This window comes from Lithobates pipiens, unplaced genomic scaffold, assembly GCF_037356315.1.
Source record: "Lithobates pipiens isolate NorthernLeopardFrog02 unplaced genomic scaffold, aLitPip1_a1.2 Scaffold_8, whole genome shotgun sequence".
In the NCBI taxonomy this organism is placed as follows: Eukaryota; Metazoa; Chordata; class Amphibia; order Anura; family Ranidae; genus Lithobates; species Lithobates pipiens.
This window is the reverse complement of record NW_027507903.1, coordinates 608,531,564-608,543,668: the sequence shown is the minus strand read 5'-3', so window position 1 is coordinate 608,543,668 and position 12,105 is coordinate 608,531,564. Positions and strand designations below refer to the sequence as shown.

At 45.0% G+C, this 12,105-nt stretch overlaps 1 protein-coding gene across 1 annotated transcript in view; it reads right to left on the bottom strand.

Annotated features, from left to right (window-relative positions):
• Positions 1–10,069: 10,069 nt before the first annotated feature.
• Positions 10,070–12,105, bottom strand: part of LOC143961356 (amine sulfotransferase-like) — an 80,303-nt gene continuing 78,267 nt past the window's right edge. Inside the window, exon 7 of the mRNA XM_077470622.1 lies at positions 10,070–11,337. Within this exon, the coding sequence (XP_077326748.1) occupies positions 11,198–11,337 (140 nt within the window). The 3' untranslated portion in view covers positions 10,070–11,197. The remainder of the gene's footprint in view (positions 11,338–12,105) is intronic.

Below are 12,105 nucleotides of genomic sequence, written 5' to 3'. Positions count from 1 at the left end.
CTCCCTGATCCTGCAAAGCCTGCGGAAGGATCCTCATATTCTTCAGATCAAGGAGAGGGACCATTACTGGCTGGCCACTCTCCTTGATCCACGGTACAAGGGTAAGGTTGCCGACCTTATCTTGCCATCGCAGAGGGAGCAGAGGATGAGACATCTCCGGGAGGCCTTGCAGAAAAGTCTGTGCAACGCGTTCCCAGAGACTGGGAGGTTACAAACTCCTGGTCCTGGACAACGTGTTGCTGAGGCATCGGTCAGAAGGAGCGATGGAGAAGGTGGCCGTCTGACTGATGCTTTCAGACAATTTTTTAGTCCGCAGCCCCAAGGTATGATCGGTTCCAGCAACCATCGCCAGCGTCTGATTTACATGGTGCAGGAATACCTAGGGGCAAGGTCAGACTTGGACACCTTTCCCACCGAAAATCCTCTGGCTTACTGGGTCTTGAGGATGGATCACTGGCCAGAGCTTGCACAGTATGCAATTGAGCTACTGGCCTGTCCTGCATCCAGCGTTCTTTTGGAACGCACCTTCAGTGCTGCTGGTGGCTTTGTTACCGATCACAGGGTGTGCCTGTCCACCGAATCAGTTGATCGACTGACCTTCATCAAGATGAATCAGTCTTGAATCACCCACAGCTACCAAGCACCTGAAGCTGATGTAACCGAATAATTTTTTTTGAAATATCACATCCCTTCAAGACTGCCTATGCTGATGCTGAGTGACTGTCCTGTTATGTTGATTGTCTATCCTCTTCCTCCTCCGCTGATATGTTGGAAGAACATTTCTGGTTCTGGGTGATGCCATCAGCCCAATTTTTCTGCCCCTGTTTAACAGGGGCGTTTAATTACAATTTTTGATGCAATGCTTTGCAGCAGGGCTAATTCCTGCAATAAAACTAGAGTATATGGGAGAGGTTGCAGTGTGGTGGCACCAGCACCAGTGCCTAAGGCCCAATTTTTCTGCCCCTGTTTAACAGGGGCGTTTAAGTACAATTTTTGATGCAATGCTTTGCAGCAGGGCTAATTCCTGCAATAAAACTAGAGTATATGGGAGAGGTTGCAGTGTCGTGGCACCAGCAGCAGTGCCTAAGGCCCATTTTTTCTGCCCCTGTTTAACAGGGACATGTAATTACAATTCTTGATATAATATTTCACAGGAGGGCCTGTTCCTGTGCCCACCCAGAGTAACTGTGAGGACTTATAGTGTTGTGGCACCAGCACCACAACCACCAAAGGTCAATTTTTCTACCACTGTTCAACAATGGCATGTAATTACAATTCTTGATATAATCGTTCACAGCAGGGCGCTCCAGCGCCCACCAAGAGTCACTTTGAGGGCTTACAATGTTGTGGCAAAACCAACACCTTGTTCCGCCATTTCTGCAGAGCATATAGGGCAGGCCCCTACTTTCAAACATCCAACTTACAAACATCTCCTACTTGCAAACGGAAGGACACAACAGCAAGTGAGATGAAAAAAGATGGACGACAAAACAAATTATACAGGGGTGATAACCCTTCCCTATGTTTTCCAAAAAGATTAAAAATAGTTTTTTTGACTGCAGCTACACTTTAAAAATGTACCAGTTGAAAATTACAAACAGATTCAACTTAACACAACAAACCTACACAGTCCCTGTCTTGTTTGCACCGCCTGCGTATATAGGGCCTGGGGGCCACACGCATTTCCTTTTTTTAATATGGGTACTGGTTCCCCTTAATATGCGTACAAGACCCAAAGGGGCTGGTAATGGGCAGGGAGGGCTACCCATGCCATTTTTCTCAATGATTTTCAACCATATTGCAGGAACCAGATATAACATTAAAACAGCAAGCAGTTTTAAATGATGTTATTTCCGTTTAATGTCATTTTGTGCAGGGACTGTTCTAAACACGGGAAACACGTGGCACTTCACAGACATACTACAGACACCCCCCAGGCACCATATTTAAAGGAATATTTCACTTTTTTTTCACTTTAATCTTCATTAAAATCAGTGTTCCCGCCAAAACGGCCATTTTTCTAAACATTTTAGGCATTGACCCATGTCCCCTGGGGCAGGAGCCAGGTCCCCAAACCCTTTTTAGGACAGTATCTTGCATATTAGCCATTAAAATTAGCACTTTTCATTTCGAACGTTCGAGTCCCATAGACTTCAATGGGGTTCTAAAGTTCGTACGAATTTGGGGTCCGTTCGAAAGTTCTGGTGCGAACCGAACCGGGGGGTGTTCGGCTCATCCCTACTGGTTTGAGTTACAGAGGAGGTCTAGGGCCAACATTGTTGCTCTCACTGTAATGTTCGCAGCGATACCTCACGTGTGTGCTTTGAACACCGTTTTCATACGTGGACGGAACCTACGTATGCGTTCGCTTCTGCATGCGAACATGCGGGGACAGGGGCGCTTTAGAATTTTTTATTTTTTTTATTGTTCATTTTACTTTATTTATTTTAGTTTTACACTTTTTCCCCCAAAAATAAATGTTTTGATCACTTTTATTCCTATTACAAGGAATGTAAACATCCCTTGTAATAGGAATATGGCATAACAGGTGCTCTTTACAGTGAGATATGGGGTCAATAAGACCCCAGGGCTGAGCATGTCCGAGTATGCCTGGATATCACCGAGTATTGCAGAGCTGTGCATTGCTATGCATACTAGCTCATTATGCCTTTGTCTTGGTTTATGAATTGGCTTCCCCATTTTTCTTGGACTCCCAGCCAGAAATGCAGAAGCTAAGCTCTCTGGTGTGAGAGTGAGCTTGGAAACTGACTCTTGATTTTTCGATCTTCTTTAACTCAGCAGACATTCATCTTGAGGCAGGAAGCCAAACTGACCACTATTAAATTTAGGCTTGACCTTCTACGATCAAGAAAAATGCAGTGATAGCGTTTCTCCTAGAAGGTCACAACATCTTCTTGTAAGGTCATGTATATGGCCAATCCCACAAGGGACACACACTGACCAGAGGGGTGATCCCAACCCCTGAACAACTTTCAGTTCAAAAGGGCATAACTTTGACATCCTGCTGTGACAATATACTTCAATCTTGTAGAATGAGCACTTGATATGTCCAACATAAGGGCATTGTCAAGCGATCTTCTGGGGGTACTTAAAATACCTCCAAAGCTTCACTTCTATTTAAAGGCATTTCACCAACCTTACCAATCTGGACAAAGGTTGTCCTCATCTTCCTTTTCAGAAGAGACTGAAGAGCATTAATTGGCTTGAGAAGGCCCTGAAAAGAAGACAGGACATTGCCAGAATAGATGGCTCTTGCAGGAGAGTAATTCAGCCATTCCTTTAGCCCTTGTACACACGGTCGGAGAATCCGTCGGAATGTGTCCTATCGGACCGTGTTGTCGGATAATCCGACTGTGTGTGGTATGCATCGGACTGATTCCGTCGGAATATCCGTCGGACCCAATTTTCCAACATGTTGGAAATATTTTCCGACCAACTGGTTCGATCGGACATACTCCGATCATGTGTAGAGAATTTTGATCGGACCAAGTGCCACGCATGCTCAGATCAAATTCCTACATCAAAGCTATTGGCTACTAGTCTGAACGTAGTCCCATCGTAACGAAATTACGTCATCACGTTCTGAATGAACGGATTTTTCGACAACTTAGTCCGACCGTGTGTATGCAACAGTTTCGGTCAAGATCCGACAGGCAAAATCCGCCGGACAAAATCCGACGGATTTGGTTGGCAGAATGTCCGACAGTGTGTACAGGGGCTTAGAGTGCCTTGACCATATACTTAATTGTGACAACTTGATCACTATCATCATAACCGCAGCCTTTATTATTATTATTATTATTATTTATTATTATTATTATTATTATAGTGGTTCTATCCCTGTATGGTTGCTGAGCAAGGAACGCACTTGACTATCACCGATTCACTCACCGATGGGAACTTTTTCTCCCTCCCTTTCCCCTTTTTTCACCCTTCAACAAACTAAACAAATACCTTTGTTTAGATATAGATTGGCAGTTGGGGCCTAATCCCCCTCCCAGTCGCCGGGTAAGGCCTTTTTTTCCCCCAATCTGGTTCTGGCCTATCCAGGGGCAAGGGCAGAGAGGTAAGACTTTGCTCTCATTAGGTATTGTAATATTGTCTCCTTTATTGATTGGCTAAAGTAATTGTTACCTTATACTTTATGATGATTTTTGTATATTCATATACCCATGAAAAATTGATGTTTTTTTAGATGTAGGTAATTTCATGAAGAAGCTGAGAAGCGAAACTAGTCGAAATACCTCACCTTCCCCTATGAAATTGTGATTTACATTTGAAGTTGTAATGTCTTTTATTTTAATAAATTATATTTTTATGTAATATTGTTTTTTCTCATTCTGATGTAACAAATTTACATGCCCCGTAACAGTCCCCTTGCTCACACCTTTCTGATATCTCTGATTGGAGACCATAAATCTCGATTAAATATTCAGTTTATCTAGTTGGGATGAGGGTGCACATTGAAATTTCATAACTCTTATTTACTCATATGAGGCCACCCATTTCTTATAACCGCAGCCTGCCTGAACAAAGTAGAAATCACATGATCATTCACCTCTGCTTGGGAAGAAGCTAACAAGGGTTAATTTGCCTCAGGTGGTTCTGAGACTACTCATTGGCACCATATATGACTCCTTTAGAGAATGTATTGACCACATGCTTAATGAATGTGACAACCGGTTAGGTGTCTTCTCTCCTTCTGTGACTGACCAAAGTCTCAAAAACACGTTGTCCAGGACCAGGAATTTGTAACCTCCCAGTCTCTGGGAACAAGTTGCACAGACCTTTCTGCAAGGCCTCCCGAAGATGTTTCATCCTCTGCTCCCTCTGCGACAGCAAGATAAGGTCCGCAACCTTACCCTTGTAATGTGGATCAAGGAGGGTTACCAACCATTAATGATTCGTCTCCTTGATCCGACAAATGTGAGGATTCTTCCGCAGGCTTTGCAGGATCAGGGAGGTCATGCAGCGTAGGTTAGCTGAGGCATTCGGTCCGGAGTCCTCTGGGTCACTAAGGACGACATGATCCCCAGCCACCTCCTCCCAGCCACGTACAAGTCCACGGGTTTCTTGGGACTGTAAATCATCCCTAAAAGACTGCTGCTGATGCTGAGTGCCAGGCTCCACCTCCATGCTGACACAATCCTCCTCCTCTTCCTGTGTGATCGGCGGGCCAGCAGGAACACTGTCTGGATAAAGGGGGCCTTGAGAGGTAAGGAAGTCCTCCTCTTCCTGCCTCTGCTCTGCCTCAAGTGCCCTGTCCATTATTCCATGCAGCGTGTGCTCCAACAGGTGGACAAGAGAGACAGTGTCACTGATGCATGCACTGTCACTGCTCACCATCCTCGTGGCCTTCTCAAATGGTGACAGGACAGTGCATGCATGGATCATGGCTCACTGGCATGGGGGGAAAAAAACAAGCTCCCCTGACCCTGTCCTGGTGCCATAGTCACACAGGTACTCATTGACGGCCCTCTGCTGCGTGTGCAGCCACTGCAGCATGGCCAATATTGAGTTCCACCTGGTGGGCATGTCCCAGATTAGGCGGTTCTTGGGCAGGCTCAATTCCTTTTGGAGGTCAGCCACCCGAGCACTGGCATTATATGACCGACGGAAATGCACACAGACTTTCCTGGCCTGCCTCAGGACATCCTGTAAGTAGGGATGGCCGAACTGTTTGCCCGGCGGTTGGTTCGCGGCGAATTTTGCGTGTTCGCGATTCGCCAAACCGACGGACTATTGCCGCTGTTCGCCCGGCAGACATATGTGTTTACAGTGTGAAAGAAATTTGACCCATGATGACACATCCATCATGGGGTACAGGACAGTCAATTGAGACATTTCAGCACATGGACAATTGGACATACCCCCTACCTTATAAATAGACCTGATCTGGCGGCCATTTTACATTCTGTCTTATGTCAGTGTAGGGAGAGGTAGCTGTGTGGAGCAGGGACAGACTGTAGTGACACAAATCACTAGCTATTAGGTCCACAAAAGTCCTTTTAAGGACTGGTATTGGTGTAGTACAGTATATAGGGTTCAGTGCACTGCTGTGCTGGTGATTGCAACTGTCTTTTGTCAGTATAGGGACAGGACGCTGTGTGCAGCAGGGACAGTCAGTTTAATAACTAGCTAGCTATTACTATTAGGTCCACAAAGGTCCTTTTAAGGTCTGGTATAGGTGTACAATATATAGGGTGCTGGTGCATTGCTGTGCTGCAGATTACTGCTGGTTTCTGCAGCAGTCTTTTATCAGTGTAGGGACTGAGGGACAGTCTGCAAATCACTAGCTACTAGGTCCACAAAGGTCCTTGTAAGGACTGGTATAGGTGTACAATATATAGGGTTGTGGTGCAGGGTGCTGGTGTCAGTGCTCTATATCACGGTGCTGGTGTCAGTGCTCTATATCACGGTGCTGGTGTCAGTGCTCTATATCACGGTGCTGATGTCAGTGCTCTATATCACGGTGCTGGTGTCAGTGCACTCTATCACGGTGCTGGTGTCAGTGCACTCTATCACGGTGCTGGTGTCAGTGCTCTATATCACGGTGCTGGTGTCAGTGCTCTATATCACGGTGCTGATGTCAGTGCTCTATATCTCGGTGCTGGTGTCAGTGCTCTATATGACGGTGCTGGTGTCAGTGCACTCTATCACGGTGCTGGTGTCAGTGCACTCTATCACGGTGCTGGTGTCAGTGCTCTATATCTCGGTGCTGGTGTCAGTGCTCTATATCTCGGTGCTGGTGTCAGTGCTCTATATCACGGTGCTGGTGTCAGTGCTCTCTATCACGGTGCTCTTGATCATCTCCTGCACCCTCTTCATAGCCTTTCCTGACCTTTCCTCTCCTCCATTGCCTTCATGCACTCCTGAGTCCTGAATTGTCAAAATTTCAAAGATAAAAAAAGAATGCTTGTAGTTGTCGATCCCAGATTTACTTCATGCATGTGTTATGTCAGTGGCCATGTGGTGGGACTATGTGTGCACAGCTAGTAAGTATTTTGTGGCTGAAAATATGACCTGTAGGTTTTTAAGGTTCGCCTGCCATTGAAGTCAATGGGGCCCACTGCGAACTTTGGGCCGCGTTCGCGAAACGTCCCATCAGAAGTTCGTCCATCTCTACCTGTAAGCCTGGGTACCTGCCCAAGAATGGCTGCACCACCAATTTAAGGACGTGAGCCACACAGGACACATGGGTCAGTTGTCCCTGCCGGAGGTCGGAGAGGAGGTACGTGCCATTATCACAAACCACCATTCCTGGCTTAAGCTGGTGTGGCATCAACCACCTCTCAGCCTGCCCATGCAGAGCTGACAGAATATCTGCCTCAGTGTGGCTCCTGTTCCCCAAGCACACCAGCGCAAGCACAGCATGGAATCTTTTTGCATGCGTACTTGCGTAGCCCCTTGAACACCTACAGAGCACCGCTGGTTCCGAGGACAAAGCACAGGAAGAGGCCATGAAGGAAGAAGAAGAGGAGGGGGTGGAGGAGAGAGGTGTGTCAGAATCCCCAGTAGTAGCATTTTGGAGGCGTGGTGGCGGAACAACCTCCAACACTACTGCACCTTGTCCTGCATCCTTCCCAGCTGCCAGAAGAGTCACCCAATGCGCCGTGAAAAATAGGTAACGTCCCTGTCCATGCCTGCTTGACCATGAGTCAGCGGTAATATGCACCTTACCACTGACCGCCCTGTCCAGCGAGGCCAAGACATTGCCTTCCACATGCCGGTAGAGAGCCGGAATCGCCTTCCGTGAGAAAAAGTGGCGTTTGGGAACCTGTCAATGAGGAACTACACATTCCACAAACCCACGGAAGGGGGCTGAGTCTACCAACTGAAAAGGTAGCAGTTGAAGTTCTAGCAATTTAGACAAGCTAGCATTCAACCGCTGGGCATGTGGATGGCTGGGAGTGAACTTCTTTCGATGGTGCAGCAACCGGCCGATTTCTGTGCTCAATGTGGACTTGAAGCTCTTTACCAAAATTCTTGCCTCTCAGCATTTATCTTTGTTACCTCAACTAGTCCACCTGGACCAAGCGGCTTCATCTCTTCCCACGAAGCAAGAGACAACACGTTTGCTCAATCTGGTTCACTTCGACAAGCAAATGGGCTCTCCCTGTGTATTCCTTAGTACGGATGCCAAGAAGGCCTTTGATAGAGCAATGTTTGCGGTCCTGAGACACATGGGTTTTGGGGAGCAGATGCTCCGTTGGATATCTAGCGTATACTCCTCACCACGGCCTGTGGTTAAGGCAAATGGGGTGTTCTTAAAGCCGTTTCCCATGCATAACGGCACCGCCAGGGATGCCCTCTCACACCCCTGCTATTCGCCCTCTCATTGGATCAGTAGACCCATTCTGACACTACCTAAAATCTATGGGGGGGGGGGGGGGGTAGACTTTGTTTGAATCTTTCTGTGAAGACAAAGACCCGCCTGAAGGAAATGTAGATTGTCTAAAGGTGATTTCTTAACCCCTTCATGTCTGTCAAAGTGTGACGTTCAATCCCCACACAGGCCTGGGAGATTAGCCCATTGAGACAATGACATAAAACAACAAAGTCTCTCAGAGCAAATCTAATCTTTATTCTTTGGTGTGAATATTTAAAGGGGGCTTTCAGAAAGTACCGCCCTTTGAACGTGTCATACAGATTATCCAATCATATACAAGTACAGCCTACAATAAAAGTGAAACTAGCAATTCCTCAAAATCATGTGCTTTCCAAGAAACGAAACAACTAAATAAGATAACAGTAACATGGGAAACGAAACTAGACTAGCAAAACTTGAGCATACATTTTGTGAGGTGGATGTTAGAGAGAGACACAAAATGGAAACCAAATTTCTTAAAGAATGAAAGCGGTTAAGCTAAATATCCCTTCAATCCCCTCTTAGATCATATAAGATGATCTCTACATTCTATGTTGTGTCTTAATACTTCTTTGGGATTGTGGCATTGATTGCCTGATGACTCTTCATGTATGTCATGTAGGATAGAACCTTATCGGGAGATTGAAGGCGTGCAACTATGCAAGTGCAACACTTAAAGCAGAGGTAAAGAATCAGAGCAAGGATAAATATCATAACAATAACAAGGACAATGTCTTTTAACCATGAAAATATACCTCCAAGATAGATAGATTGATAGCAGCACAGCCATTGGCTCCCGCTGCTTTCAATAAAATCCAATTACACGGGAGCTGGGGGCAGGGCCGAGTCCTGCTGTTTGTGTCAATAGACGCAAGGCTACTTTGTGCAAAGCCAACTGAACAGAGGAGGCAAGTATGACATGTTTGTTTAAAAAAACCCCCAAAAAAACGATTTAACCTTTTAGATAGCCTTTAAGTGGTCACGATTACCATTAAAGACAAAAGTTGTAGGACTTACTTCCAGCTAGAGCTAAGCCCACGTACACACGGTCGGAGATTTTGGCAACCAAATCCGTCGGATTTTGCCCGTCGGATTTAGTCCGACGGATTGTGTCCGAAACTGTTGCATACACACGGTCGGGCCAAGTTGGCGAAAAATCCAATCTTTCAGAACGTGATGATGTAATTTCGTTACGATGGGACTACATTCAGACTAGTAGCCAATAGCTTTGATGTAGGAATTTGATCTGAGCATGCGTGGCACTTGGTCCGATCAAAATCCTCTACACATGATCGGATTAGATTAGGTCCGTCCAGCCCAGTTGGTCGGGAAATATTTCCAACATGTTGGAAAATTGGGTCGGACGGAATCAGTCCGATGCATACCACACACAGTCGGATTATCTGACGACGCGGTCCGATAAGACTCATTCCGACAGATTCTCTGACCGTGTGTACAAGGGCTAAGGTATATCCCACCATGCCTTTTTGAAGAGGCAGTCCCTGTATTGGAACTGAATGCCTCTCTCCTCCACGACTGCCCCACTTTCGTCTGCTGCAGAGATCTGTAATAAAAAAGGGTTGCTGAAATGTGCCACTCATCCTTGAAAAAAATCCCTTCCCTTTGAGATCATAGGTACCAAAAGGGCTCAGTATTACATTGATTTTCCATTAAAGCATATTAGATTTGAATAAGTTTATTTGTACTTGAAAGCAAGAGAAAATTGAGTCACTGCATGTGAAAAGTGAAAACATGTTTAAAAGGTGTAACAAATTGCAACCATTACAACATACAGTCACTGTAACAGTAAAAATATTTGGACACATAACACGTCTTGATGTACTGTATTTGTGTGTGCATTAAAGGATATTTGTTAAAAAAATCTTTATGTCACAGTCTGTACTAACAATAAGGCCTAGTTTTCACTTGTGGTCTGGGAGTGGTAAATACAGCTGGTTAATCAGGTGGGAGCCACTAAGAGCTGGATCACACGGGGTGGCTTCAAGGTTGTCCGACTCTGAAGCCTCCCCGCACAGCTCGACTTGTAAACAACTTCTTTAATAGAAGTTAATGCATGTCGTGTTGAAGTCATCCCAAAGTAGTGCAGGAACCTTTTTCTAAGTCAGAGAGACTTGGGTCACTCCTATTAGAACAGTTCCATTGCACAGAATGGAGCGCGACTTGTCAGTCAGCTAAGACGCCTGACAAGTCGCCCCTTTGTGAACTGGGTCTAATGCCCCATAAACACGATCAGAAATTCTGCCAGCAAAAGTCGGATGTGAGCTTTTGGTCAGAAATTCCGACCGTGTGTACGCTCCATCGGACTTTTGCTGGCGGAATTCCAGCCATCAAAAGATTAAGAGCAGGTTCTCTATTTTTTGGTCGGAAAAAGTTCCTATCCGTAAATGCGTTCGTCTGTATGCAATTCGGACGCGCAAAAAATCATGCATGCTTGGAAACAATTCAACGCATGCTCGTAAGCATTGAACTTAATTTTCTTGGCTCGTCATTCAGAGAACTTTTGGGTGACTGTGTGTATGCAAGGCAAGCTTGTGCAAAATTCCGTAAGAAAAACCATCCATGTTTTTTCTGAGGGAATTTCTGATTGTGTGTATGGGGCATAAGAGTATTGAGACACATAGAAGAATGATAAGAAGTATCAGTTATTTAGCAGGTTTTGGTGTACTTTTCCCCATCAATAAAGCAGGGCTCATTGGCAAAGGCAGCTGGAAAGATTAGTGTGTAATAGCTTATTTGCAGGTACAGTTTTTCATTAAGCAACCAAGTTGCTTTATATACTCAGCAACATCATTCTATCATGCTTGCTTCTTCATCATTGATGTCCCAGAAGAACTTGAGAGGTAGACCCTTCATCTTTTCCTTATAAACGATGTCAAACTGCTCACTTTGTGCCACTGTCATTCTGTTTTTCCAGTCACCAACAGTGCCTGATGAAGAGCAATGGGAAATGTTTATACAGATGGCAGTGAGCAACGCAAAGCAAATTTAGGAAAACTCCACATAATGAACAGAAAAGTCATGAGTTCTGTTTTGCACACCTTGGTTAAATTACATGTTGATGAGTTCTGCTTGACAATAATTCAAAGAAGAGGGTAATGATTTGCATGTGCTTACACAGGCAGCACCATAGTTCATAATGTACACTTTTTCCTTTGTCTGAATTCCACTAAATAATTGTGAGTAAAGACAGTGAGGCATGCAGGCATGATACAACCACCCGGTTGTCTAATAAATGCCACCAAAAAATTTAATTAATTTCCTACTTGTGAAGAGCTCTGCTTTAAGACGCTAAGTCAGGTTTTAAGGCATCTTCTGCAACAAAAATGTAATTTTTGGTGAGATACTTCCTAAAGATTTCTTACTACTTTTTCATTAAGAAGGTGATTCTTGTATAGCGATACCCTCACTTAAGAGGGCCGCAAGTTTGGTTTGGGCCCTGAGCACAGCTCCGCCAACCCCCCCGGCAATCTGCTCTACCCACTCTGGCACAGTTAGTATCTAGCAATACACATTAAATCGCTTATACTCTAAATATGTGTGTGTGCGTGGGTGGATAACTCAAGCTCATAGACAATCTTTGAAAGTATATAACTGACTTTACTTGTTGTTTTTATAAAAGGAATAACATGAATCAAACATTTGGATTGCAACACATAAGCAGGTCCCTGCAGTAATCAGTAATAAAGATAAACAGA